The sequence below is a fragment of the Oncorhynchus tshawytscha genome, unplaced genomic scaffold, assembly GCF_018296145.1.
Source record: "Oncorhynchus tshawytscha isolate Ot180627B unplaced genomic scaffold, Otsh_v2.0 Un_contig_4934_pilon_pilon, whole genome shotgun sequence".
In the NCBI taxonomy this organism is placed as follows: domain Eukaryota; kingdom Metazoa; phylum Chordata; class Actinopteri; order Salmoniformes; family Salmonidae; genus Oncorhynchus; species Oncorhynchus tshawytscha.
In genome coordinates, this window is record NW_024609814.1 from 574,640 (window position 1) to 587,219 (window position 12,580).

Here is a 12,580-nt window from a genome sequence, read left to right on the forward strand (position 1 = left end):
TGTTCCAATCACGCCCGACCCCCCTCCTCCATCCTGTACCCTTTCTTTTACTCTCCCCTTCTCTCTGTCCCCCTCTCTCTCTCCCCCTCTATACTCTAGTGTTCCTCCTGTGTTCCCATCACCCTCCCCCTTACCTCTCTTCTCTCCTCCCTCTCTCTCTCTCTCTCTCTCTCCAGAGAAGAGCGGAAGGAAGATGAGTCACATGGAATGTGAGGAGGAGAAGGGGAAGATATAGGGTGAAGAGATATGAAGCTTTTTGCTCATGAGATCGCAATCTCAAGATCACTCAGTACTTCCCAGCATATACTGCACGACCCCCCCCACTATATGCCGAGATTACTTCCCTTTCACCATTATGTAAATTAAGCATGCAACATTCAGTCTTGGAATATCCAGTCAGTCTGTTGATTAAATATCTTGATCATTAGCACGTCAGATGGATGATTGAGATGTAGGCCTCAGAGCTGAGGCAACTCTGATTGGATGTGTTAGTTTACCCTCGTAACCTCCCCACTCAACGGAGATGAGAAATAACAACAGCCCAGACCTTCCCCTCCTTACTAACCAGACCCCCTTATTTTATTCTATATGTTAAGTCCAGAGCAAATATTATTCTCGTCAAACTCTTTTGTGGAAATATAGCCGTCAACCCTTTGCAAATGCAAATGTAGGCCTAAATCCATGGGCCTCAATCAATGCAAGCATCCCCCATAGCTTTATAAAACACTGAATGCAAATTGCTGTGAGTAAGTAAGTAAGCGGTGTTATTGACAGCATGCCAAGGCCAGGCTACACAATGTAAAGAAGAGCCTCCTTTATATTCCACTGGGGATGTATGGATGTCTGGGATGAGTTCATTTTACCAGGCACACACACAAACACGCATACGCGCACACACATGCACTCACGCACAAAGGTCCAGGTTCCAGGAAATAAATAAATAATACTTGTTTTAGGCCCCTAACTGAAAACACTCAAGTGCATCTGCAGGTTTAAAAGCTACAGTCTGAGATCTGGGACACTGTTCAATAGTAATTTCAACTAATTATATACCCATTGATTGTTGAGGAATGGAACATATAAATGCCTCATAAGCTCAGTATAACCTTAAAGAATCATTGGCACAACAGATTTTAATTTTTGAGTGGTTACATTATCCCTCAGTTTTATGCCAAACAAGGTAGTGTGGCGGGGCCACCGTTTTGCTGAAACACAAACTCCAGATTGTGGCTTTAAGGATGTCAAGAAGAATTCCCACCACAGTGAAAGAGCCAGGGGAGAAAGAGACAAGATGCCTGATACATAATGCAGTGTCTCATGCTGAAACAATTCCCTCTGTTTGCTCCTCTAAAGTGCCCATGTTCAATGCTTGTGTACACACCAGCTCTTCATCCCAAATGGCACCCTATCCCTATAGAGTGCACTACGTCTGACTATAGTGCACTAAATAAGAAATAGGGTGCCATTTGGGCAGTTCACTGCTTTCAGATGTAACTGGAGTGTGGTGAAACTGCACTAAAACATTTTAATAAAACATGGAGGCTGATACTACTGGAATACTTTAGTGCTTGGAATACTACATGTTTTCTATGTATATTCTCCTGGAATACTACATGTTTTCTATGTATATTCTCCTGGAATACTACATGTTTTCTATGTATATTCTCCTGGAATACTACATGTTTTCTATTCTGTATGTTTTCTATGTATATTCTTGGAATACTACATGTTTTCTATGTATATTCTCTTGGAATACTACATGTTTTCTATGTATATTCTCTTGGAATACTACATGTTTTCTATGTATATTCTCTTGGAATACTACATGTTTTCTATGTATATTATCTTGGAATACTACATGTTTTCTATGTATATTCTCCTGGAATACTACATGTTTTCTATGTAGATTCTCTTGGAATACTACATGTTTTCTATGTAGATTCTCTTGCATGAATCAAAGCACATCAAGGGTAAAACCAAGTAACAAGCCAAAAATAGATTGACATTTTTATTTCACAAAAACAAAATGCAGTTCAGTTCAGATGAAACTAAACAAGTTATTCAACATGATTACACTGTGGAGTGGATGACTCATTCTGCCACAGGGTTGAACAGAAATGTTCATGACTAAAAATGTTAGTCACTTGTCAACAATCATTGGTGGCACTTGCCTCCAAATCGTTTTTCTCTGAATTAGAAATTCAGACTCAAACATACAATACACATAATCAATGTCCACATCTGACATCACAATATAAATATTTTCTGTCCAAAAATGATGAATAGAGTCATCAAAATAGGCTAGAGCAGGTGCTGTGAGAGGGGAAACAAGTATTTAGGGCGATATTTTCGTAGTGCAAGAATGTTGCGTTGTAATGTGCAAAAAATACTATAAACTTCATTATAATCTCGCAGTGTGCGTTTTCTAATTCGCACAGAGCTTTTGCACCTGGAAAATGTCGCCCTTAAACTACAGTATCTTCAGTTACAAGTGCATGGAGGCCACAGCCTCGATATTCCCCTCCTCACGACCAGTCTCACATTTGCATTCTTCCACCACCATCACGCGCTTCTCCCGCACCTCCATCCCACAACGCAGAGGCACCGTCACCGTGTGAGCCTTGGATGGAGCGCAGCGGGAACAGGGCGCACTGCGGTGTCCCCCTGCACCCGTCAGCCTGGCAGACTCCCAACCAGAGGGAATGAACAGCGAACTGCATTGACCGAAGCACAGTTTGTTGTGGACTGTCACCGCGTCGCAGCCATCGGACGTTATCCGCTGTACATGGAAGATCGATTTTAAAAATTAGACTCGCATAAACATTTCGTATTTTGATGTTTCAAGCATTAGGCCCTACTTATTAAAAAATATCCCTTTTAACTTTCTATTTTAGTCTAATAATTTGTTTAAACATTAGGCCTACGGTCCTCTATTGTCCTGCACCATCTTTGTCATTGTAAACCAACATTGAAAGGTCTGCCTCACCTGAGTAAAAGGCACCGCGGCGCAGCTCTGTCTGTTGGCAGAGTCTTTGAGACTGAGGGGCAGCGACATGGACATGGCCTTACTGTGGTCGCTCTTATCCATGGCCCTCTGCCACATCTCAAATCCTTGCCTCTTCTTTATACCCACCCCGCCATTGCCCTGACTGTCGTGGTGCAGATGTGACAGTGGATGCAGAGGCACCGCAGCTGCTTTGGCAGGGAGCGCAGGAGGGCCTGGGCGACCCGTGGACAAGAAGGCTGGGAAAGGCATCCTCGGACCGGGCGCACCTCGGGGGAAAATCCCGCCTCGTCTAAAAAGACCCGACAGACCCAGGTTATTGGGGTTGAGTTTGACTACTTTGACCGTTCCCCGAATAGGCTCCTGTTCGTCGACTGGACCGTTACCGGATGATTCAAAGTCCCGGCTCGCGCCATTCTTAGGAACGCTCTTGATGGAGTTGTGAGGGAATGGAAGAGACAAAGCCACGGCAGAAAATGTGGACAAAAACACAAAGTTGATGAAGAAAGTCATTTTTCCCCAACAAAAAGAGAAAATCTTTGATATTTTGTTCCAGATTCAGAAAACAATAATTATTCCGCAGCAAATAAATCAATAATCAATTGGTTGTCTATATTTTAGTGGTTCAAGGTTCCAAATGGAAACCTTGCTGTCAGTCTGGGCTACCAGACACTGGAGTTGGTGGCAGCCTTTTATAAGAAATAACCAACCTAGCCTTCACCTCTTGGAAGGTGTCATAATTCCCATGCTAATGGTCAGTATATCACACCTAGCATTTAGGATTTTATTAGGATCCCCATTAGCAGTTGCTGAAGCAGCAGCTACTCTTCCTGGGATCAACACAAAACATGGCATAATACCATAAAAACATCTTCCTTTAAACATCAAGAACCGCCCAGACTGAACTACACCTGCTGGGTCATAAGATCCATTGACATTTACAACTTCAAAGGGTTTACGTTTATTACAGGTGAGTGTTTGAAAGGTGGTGAAGACATTTGAAGTAGTCCTATAGAGTTTTGCTAAGCTCTGAGGATGTGAGTTTGAGAGGTACCCTGTATCAACAGAATAATACCTAGCCAAACAAGGGGCTTTCACTACATGTGGTGGTAAAGTCATAATGGGTTTATGTTCCGTGGGTATAAAGCCCAGCTCCCTTGTTATGGCCCATCATAATGCCATTAGAGTCCTGTGTTCTCTCACCCATGACCTGATCAGTCACTGGCTGTCTGGAGTTCTAGAACCCTGCTAGGAGTTCCCATGGGCTCTGTGTTAATTGACACATGAACTTTCCCATCCCCACCCCCTCGACCACATTCCCATCCCCGCCCCCCTCGACCACTTTCCCATAGGCAGCTTCTATCTGTTAGTCACCTGACCAAGTGAAGTTCAGAATAACTGTTACTGAGTGAAGTGACTGTTAAGGAGAACAAAAATGTATGCACGCACTGCCGTAAACCCCTTTGGATTAAAGTGTCTGCTAAATGGCATATATTATTATATTATAACTCAATGTTACTTAATGTTCCCAGACATGTGACTGACCATGACACTGTGATTCTGCCTCTGACACTGACAGATATATTCCACAAGAGGGAGTAGTTGTCAAAGAGTTTTCCTGTTCACTAGACTGCTAATCATCACAAATTCACATACAGAGAGACACCCACCCTCCCACATCTACCATAAACCCTAAGCAGTACCTAAGCACCACAATAACCACAGTCTACTGACAAGGAGGCTTCATCTGCAAGTCTCATTTATTATGGTGTTGTCTCTGGTCTGGTTGACCTACCATGCCTGGGTCAGGCTCTGTTCTCTGTGTTGCTGCTGGTCTAATAATAGGTGTTGCCTAGTCTGACGAACAACACTACTGACACCATCATGGACGCCAACTGAAACAGACACACACAACAAAAACCACACACACGTATTTGGCCACGGGAAACACATTGAAGCGTCATTAACACACACCACAGGCCACGGAAGGGAAACAATAGCTCTGTCTAACTTTGACTCTTCTGAAATAGGTTTAGCTGGCTTTGCTGAGTTCACTCATGTGGTAATGGGGTTGTTCACATCGAGCACACGCACACGCACACACACACACACACACACACTGCATGTGGAAACTATGTTTTAACACAAAAGTCTAACTTTGAGGCTAAGTTAATGTTTCAGTTCATTTGTGTTGGGGTGGTGTTAGTGGTTGTGGAGTCTCTCAGGAGAACAGTGTCATGCATCCACTATTGAATGACATTTCTCAGAACAAGAATACACTGACGAGTTTCAGAAGAAAGTTCTTTGTTTCTGGCCATTTTGAGCCTGTAATCGAACCCCCAAATGCTGATGCTCCAGATACTCAACTAGTCTAAAGAAGGCCAGTTTTATTGCTTCTTTAATCAGAATAACAATTTTCAGCTGTGCAAAACATAATTGCAAAAGGGTTTTCTAATGATCAATTAGCCTTTTAAAATTATAAACTTGGATTAGCTAACACAACGTGCCATTGGAACACAAGAGTGATGGTTGCTGATAATGGGCCTCTGTACGCCTATGGAGATATTCCATTAAAAGAAATCAGCCGTTTCCAGCTACAATAGTCATTTACAACATTAACAATGTCTACACTGTATTTCTGATCAATTTTATGTTATTTTAATGGACAAAAACAAGGTCATTTCTAAGTGACCCCATACTTTTGAACGGTAGTGTAAGTTTGGGCAAATCTCACCATATTAGTTTGGGCTAATCTGAAAGGACCCTTACCTCCATGACACAGATCCCAGAAGCAGTGGAGCCAAAGATGACGCTCTGGTCCCGGATCACATTGATCAGTTTGGTAATGCAGCTCTGGTGACCGACAGATAGATAAAGAGGACGTCACCATCTGTTCCTTCACAAGACATGGCCACTACCCAAGTTAGGATTTGGCCCTTAGAAATAGGCAACGGAGTAATGGCTTTTGACACTGCTACATCCACCATAGTTTCTGGAACCATGCTGAAAAAGACAAATGTAAGAAAATATCCAAACCAGAACAGTTTGATGTGGGTCAACACGATAGAGTGAAAGGGGTCAAAGTCGTTCCAGCTATGGTGGATGTGTAACCAGGCCAGCTCGGTACAGCTTGGTTTGGCTTGGCTTATTCATGTGGAAAAGTCTACCCTACCTTTGGGTGTATCAGGCCCTGGGTGGTGTCGAGGCCGTCGCAGGCAGTGCTCGTCAGGTCAACACAGCACGTCTTGGGGTACAACAGGCCAGTGTTAGCACTGAACACGGAGTTCTTGAAGTCATCCGTGGAGTTGTCAAAGCCACAGCACTTGTACTGCACACAGTAGAGAAAGGCAGAGCGACAGTGAAACAGGTGGGCTTCTATTGGTTCCCATTGACAATTTCGATGGGCTTACATGTTTCTTCCGGAGCTTTTACACATATACAGTGAAGAATGGTAGCTCTAGTCTGAAAACCAGACCTGTTTAGTGCAAACATTGTACTCCTTGTAGTTCGTGTCATATGCCAAAGTTTGGCATGACAAGGAGAGGCAAGGAGTGGAATGATAGACTGGTACCCAGGGTATGGTAGATCCTACTGGTATTAAGTGGCAATCAGCAGTAAAAACAATGACAAAGCGTCCCCCCCCCCCACCCGTTTTGGTAAAAAGCTGAGGGATGAGGCTGGAGAAATATAACCACTCTCAAATTCATAAACAGAGATATGGATTCAAGGACTGATCATCCATGATATCAACATCATAGTTGTAACAATGTTTTTAGGCTATATAGTGTTTGTTTACATTTACTTTGTTCAAACATTGGAGTAAAACAAGCTTACAGTATATTTTGGGTTCTGAACTAAGCTCATGAGGCATTTATAAGTTATAAACTTCAAGAATCAATGGGTATATATAAATAATTTATAAGTCCAAAAAATGAATGTAGCAACTGCTGATTGCCCCTTTAAAGTCAGAGTTCACATAGCCCACTCACATGGACCATGATGGTGTTCCAGGCTGTTGATATGGGGTCTGAAGCCGTTGGTCCCATATAGGACATCCGTAAAGAGTCCTTACTGGCTCCACGAATCATAACCTCCACCTGAAACACAGGAATTCGCCCAATCATTTACCCCAGTGCTTGATTGTTAATCCCACCAAGAAAACTTTACAGCATTTTTGTAGCAGTTCAGACAGTAAGGATGTGTGTGAATCATCTGTGCTTTGTACAGTTTCTTTGTTGCAGTTTAGATAGTGAAAGTGAATAGATCATCTGTGCATTGTACAGTATCTTTGTTGCAGTTTAGACAGTGAGGATAGGGTCAATGTGGATTGTCTGTGCTTCATACAGTTTTTATTCAGCAGTTTAGACAGTGAGGGTGTGAGTGGATCGTATGTGCTTTGTATGGCATCTTCTTTACAGTTTAAACAGTGAGGGTGAGTGGATAATCTGTGTTTTGCACATTATTATAGTTACAGTTGAGCCAGTGAGGGCGTGAGAGTGGATCGTCTGTGCTTACCAGATCTTTGTACACCAAGATGAAAATAACCCCAGTAACCTCAGCTGTAAACATCATGGACACGATGAAGAAATACTGTCAGATCAAGGAGAGGGTTAGAATCAACCACAACATAGTTCCAAAGGTGAGCAGGGTAAGAACTGTACACTCTCTATACCTGTGCATTCCCACTTCCTGGTCTCCTGTGAGTCAACATATAGTTCCATCTAGTGTACAAATTAAAGTGACGCTACAGATGTTTTGTATAATTTCACCCAGTAGTTTTGAAAGTAGCGCTCACGAGCCAAAACAGGCGCCTGAAAAGTGTGCACAATTTTGTACAACGTCATCCATTTCGAATGATATGCTACGTCCTAAAAAACATATTTTTAAAAAATCATGCAATTCTTATGCTATGTTAGCAATTCCAATTCGTACGATATGTTACGAATTCGTAAATGTTTAAGATCCCGTTCAATCTCTTTAAGTGGAATACACAAAGACTATAGAGCAACCATCAAATTTCTCTGTGGAACTTGCCTAGCACATCTGATTCAACTAATAATCAAGCCCTTGATTGACTACTTAAATCTGTTCAGAAGGACACAACATCTTGGAACGTTCAGATAGAAATATGTTATGTAGAACAAACATGCCTCTCCAACATGTGGAAAAAGGAATCATGTCGGCTATACTCATGGCTTCACTATCTGCAATGTTCGACAACATTTGGCAACTGAACGTGGCCCAGGTGTGCTAGTTCAGGGCTACAACAAAATTGTGAAACATCTGGGGGTCCCCGAGGAGAGGTTTGAGAAACAAGGGTATAGACTACACAACACAACAACCAAATAAGTAGGCCAAAATGGCTCCTTCTAACAGACTCTCAACCATTACCAAGACTTTATGAAGACTACACTCCACAAAAGTGACCCACCTTTCTTCTAGACTGAGCCCCAAATGGTAGCCCCCCCATGTTAAACTGTCAATGAGGTTTATATCTTGTAAAACGACAGGGGGAATTTGCTCATTTGAATTTCATGTTTGTTTTATTATTTAAAAGTGAAACATGAATTGCCTCCTTCAAGTCACGAGTGTGTCCAGAAGTTAGAGTTTATTGACCCCCTTGTCACCCTCTGGAAGTCACCCTCTGAGTTTTGACAACAACACGCGTCAACAGAGGGCCCTCAGAGCGAATTGGTCGGGGCGAGGGGGTGGTTTGGGATTCACGGTCTCTTACCAGCAAGATGAGGCAGCGGTTCTCGCTCCAGGCCCCGTAGCAGCCAATGAACCCCAGCAGAGACAGGATGGCCCCCAGGCACATACACACATAGCTGATGGTCACCAGCTGTGCCGAGAAAGAGCCCATCACCTGGACGAAGGTGGCCGCCCCGTACCTAATCCACACGCCTAGGCCAAACAGCACAAGGCCACTCACCTGGATGGGAAAAGAGATGGACCATAGAGTTAGAATGACTAGATTGTAGAACCTTCTGATTTAAGACAGTGTCCCAGACAGTGTCCCAGACAGTGGGGGAACTGGTCAGGCGACCATATTGGGGTAGAGAATGAGATGCGCATCCATGAGATTGAGGGTAGCCTGGTTGTTAGAGCGTTGGACTAGTAACCGAAAGGTTACTGAGCATACCATCTGTAACACATAGGGCCAGTTTCCTAGAACCGATTAAGCACAGTCGTGGACTAAAAAGCTATTTGAATTGAATTTATTTTGGGTAACAGACATATACAACAAAGTGTACAATATGGACCCAGAGGATATCACTTGAAAGTATTAATTAAAAGGCTTGTTTCCAAAGTGGTCCTCAATGGTGAAAACAATAACACATAATGATTAAAATGCAAGTTCAAATTACAAACAACCATAAATACATTCATTTATATTGACATCCTAAAAAGCAGCACCATGGAGATTCAAAGGAGATTCTCTGATTGCCTGTGGTCTGATGATTCTATCGAACTTTCACTCCAACCTACATGTTGTAGTGAATGTAATCGTTCTGCAGTGTGGGTTTGATTGAGGTCCAGCCTAATAGCCTCTTTTGGTATAATCTACAGATAACCCACACAAAAAACGATGCACTTACAAATATGATGCCACTGAGTAACATCATCAGGTACCTCAACAGGCCATACAGGTGATGTAGTCTGGACATGGCTGACAGCGCTGTAATGTCATGAACCGGTTGGTTCAATCTACGGAAACCATACATACAGGTTAACATTTTTCACATAGACCAATAATCTGGAAATGTTCAATACTCAACGTTGTTGTTGAATTGTTATCCATCATTGACATGACAAACACTCATTACATGCAAAAATAATGTTATCCAAAGTTAGCTAGAAGTTAACTAGCTACTATAGGCTTGGATATTTCATATTCATTTGGAAAAATTTGCATTTTTAGCTAGTTAAATAACGTTAGCTAGCTAGCTACTGTATCACCCTTGCTTTAATAATGACCAGAAAAACTATCAAATTGGCCAAAGGCAAAAGCTAAAAGTTATGAAATTCCTTATTAGCTGTTCAATAATTGACAAATTAATGAGTTGCACTTGCATTCTTAATGACCTTTTTGTAAACTACAAGTGGTATTTAGCTAGCTCAGCTGACAAGCTAACTTGCTATTGGTATCTTCTTTTGACAGGGGCACGAGCACGAACCTTCATGGCAATGCGCATCCGTTTCCCAGGGCAACGCAGTTCATAAGGTCATAATCAGAGGTGTCACAATTAACATTTTGTAACAATAGATGTAGCTCGAGGATACAACGTTAACTTTATTTCTATTGTGCTTTTCAATAGCAACCTTGTCTCAGAGCATTTCATATTATTCTGTATGTAAATCTATGACACTCTACAGCCCATCGGAAAGTATTCAGACCCCTTGACTTTTTCCACATTTTGTTAAGTTAGCCTTATTCTAAAATATATATTTTTTTATCCCCTCAGCAATCTACACACAATATCCCATAATGACAAAGCGAAAACAGGTTTTTAGAAATGTTAGCAAGTGTATTTAAAATTAAAATAAAATACCTTATTTACTTAAGTATTCAGCATATTTTCTATGAGACTCAAAATGGATCCTGTTTCCATTGATCATCCTTGAGATGCTTCTACAACTTGTTTGGAAACCACCTGTGGTAAATTCAATTGATTGTACATGATTTGGAAAGGCACACACCTGTGTAAATAAGGTCCCACAGTTGACAGTGCATGTCAGAGCAAAAACCATGCCTTGAGGTCGAAGGAATTGTCCGCAGACCTCCGAGACAGGGTTGTGCCAAGGCACAGATCTGGGGAAGGATATCAAAAAATGTATGCAGCCTTGAAGGTCCACAAGAACACAGTGGGCTCCATCATTCTTAAATGGAAGAAGTTTGGAACCACAGAGACTCTTCCTAGAGTTGGCCACCTGGCCAAACTGAGCAATCGGGGGAGAAGGGCCTTGGTCAGGGAGGTGACCAAGAACCTGATGGTCAATCTGTCAGCGCACCAGAGTTCCTATGTGGAGATGGGAGAACCTTCCAGAAGGACAACCATCTCTGCAGCACTCCACCAATCAGGCCTTTATAGTAGAGTGGCCAGACGGGAGCCACTCCTCATGAAAAGGCACATGACAGCCCGCTTGGAGTTTGCCCAAAGGCACCTAAAGGACTCTCAGACCATGAGAAACAAGATTTTCTGGTCTGATGAAGCCAAGATTGAACTCTTTGGCCTTAATGCCAAGCTTCACGTCTGGAGGAAACCTGGCACTATCCCAACGGTGAAGCATGGTGGTGACAGCATCATGCTGTGGGGATCTTTTTCAGTGGAAGGTACTGGGAGACTAGTCAGGTATGAGGGAAAGATGAACGGTGCAAAGTACAGAGAGATCCTTGATGAAAACCTGCTCCAGAGTGCTCAGGACCTCAGACTGGGGCAATGGTTCACCTTCCACCAGGACAACAACCCTAAACACACAGCCAAGACAACATAGGACTGGCTTCAGAACAAGTCTCTGAATGTCCTTGAGTGGCCCAGCCAGAGCCCGGACTTGAACCCGATCGAACGTCTCTGGGGAGACCTGAATATAGCTGTGCAGCAATGCTCCCCATCTAACTTGACAGAGCTTGAGAGCATCTGCAGAGAAGAATGGGAGAAACTCCCCAAATACAGGTGTGCCAAGCTTGTAGCGTCATACCCAAGAAGACTCGATGCTGTAATCACTGCCAAAGGTGCTTCAACAAAGTACTGAGTAAAGGGTCTGAATATTTATGTAAATGGGATATCAGTTTTTATAAATATTTTTGCTTTGTCATTATGGGGTACTGTGTGTAGATTGAGGGAAGGGAAGCAATTTAATATATGTTAGAATAAACCAGTAACGTAACAAAATGTGGAAAAAGTCATGGGGTCTGAATACTTTCGAAAGACACTGTATATAGTATGATATGTTACGTTTTGTAGGGTATGTCTTAATTTAAGGATGTTCACCACCCATTTCGTATGATATATTACAAATTACAATAAAACATACAATATGTTACAAAATATAGGTAGGTGGCTAACTTTAGCTAGCTGGCTAATGTTAGCTAGGCTAGGGGTTAGGGTTAAGGTCAGGGAAATGGTTAGCTAAAATGGTTATGGTTAGCTAAAAGGGTTAGGGGAAGGGTTAGCTAGCATGTTAAGTAGTTGCAAAGTAGCAAAAAACTAGTAAGCAGTTTCTAAAGTTGTCCGTGATGAAGTTCAAACTCTCAACCTTTGGGTTGCTAGACGTTCGCCTTATACGCCCACCCAGTCAACCACCCTGCTTTCATTTAATTAACCATCTGTTATGTAACCATACCAAAAGTAACATATCATACTATTTTGCATTTCACAGATTTACATTTACTATGTTACATCTAGTCTGAGACCAGGCTGTCAATTTCAAGTAAAAGTGCTTCATATCATAAAATAAAAATACTAACAAAGACAGGAGGAAGGAGAACTATTCCTAGGCCGTCATTGAAAATAAGAATTTTTTCTTAATTAACTGACTTGCCTAGTTAAATAAAGGTTACATTTTTTATATTTT

General features: G+C 42.2%; 2 protein-coding genes across 3 annotated transcripts; both read right to left on the reverse strand.

Moving 5' to 3' along the window:
• Positions 1–2,001: 2,001 nt before the first annotated feature.
• Positions 2,002–4,288, reverse strand: dand5 (DAN domain family, member 5). Its single transcript, XM_024416796.2, has 2 exons — positions 2,987–4,288; positions 2,002–2,779 (listed from the first exon to the last, which is right to left on the reverse strand). The coding sequence occupies exons 1-2, from the start codon at positions 3,515–3,517 to the stop codon at positions 2,486–2,488; spliced, it is 825 nt and encodes a 274-aa protein (XP_024272564.2). The 5' UTR covers positions 3,518–4,288; the 3' UTR covers positions 2,002–2,485.
• A 147-nt stretch (positions 4,289–4,435) lies between these two features.
• Positions 4,436–10,405, reverse strand: LOC121846005 (tetraspanin-16-like). 2 transcript variants are annotated; one of them, XM_042318699.1, is made up of 8 exons: positions 10,091–10,405; positions 9,604–9,712; positions 8,739–8,936; positions 7,520–7,594; positions 6,994–7,101; positions 6,177–6,332; positions 5,774–5,857; positions 4,437–4,899 (listed from the first exon to the last, which is right to left on the reverse strand). In XM_042318699.1, the coding sequence occupies exons 2-8, from the start codon at positions 9,670–9,672 to the stop codon at positions 4,840–4,842; spliced, it is 750 nt and encodes a 249-aa protein (XP_042174633.1). In that variant the 5' UTR covers positions 9,673–9,712; positions 10,091–10,405; the 3' UTR covers positions 4,437–4,839. The 2 variants fall into 2 exon arrangements, with proteins under 2 accessions (XP_042174632.1, XP_042174633.1); XM_042318698.1 differs by having other exon boundaries at positions 4,436–4,899; positions 9,604–10,405.
• Between the last annotated feature and the right edge of the window lie 2,175 nt (positions 10,406–12,580).

Coding starts and splice junctions, on each gene's coding strand:
- dand5 (XM_024416796.2), bottom strand. CDS start 3,517: ATGACTTTCTTCATCAACTTTGTGTTTTTGTCCACATTTTCTGCCGTG. Junction 2,780..2,986: donor CCGCGGTGCCTTTTACTCAG/GTGAGGCAGACC, acceptor TTCCATGTACAG/CGGATAACGTCCGATGGCTG.
- LOC121846005 (XM_042318698.1), bottom strand. CDS start 9,741: ATGTTAACCTGTATGTATGGTTTCCGTAGATTGAACCAACCGGTTCAT. Junction 7,595..8,738: donor ACCGCTGCCTCATCTTGCTG/GTAAGAGACCGT, acceptor TTGATCTGACAG/TATTTCTTCATCGTGTCCAT. Junction 7,102..7,519: donor TCTTGGTGTACAAAGATCTG/GTAAGCACAGAC, acceptor CCTGTGTTTCAG/GTGGAGGTTATGATTCGTGG.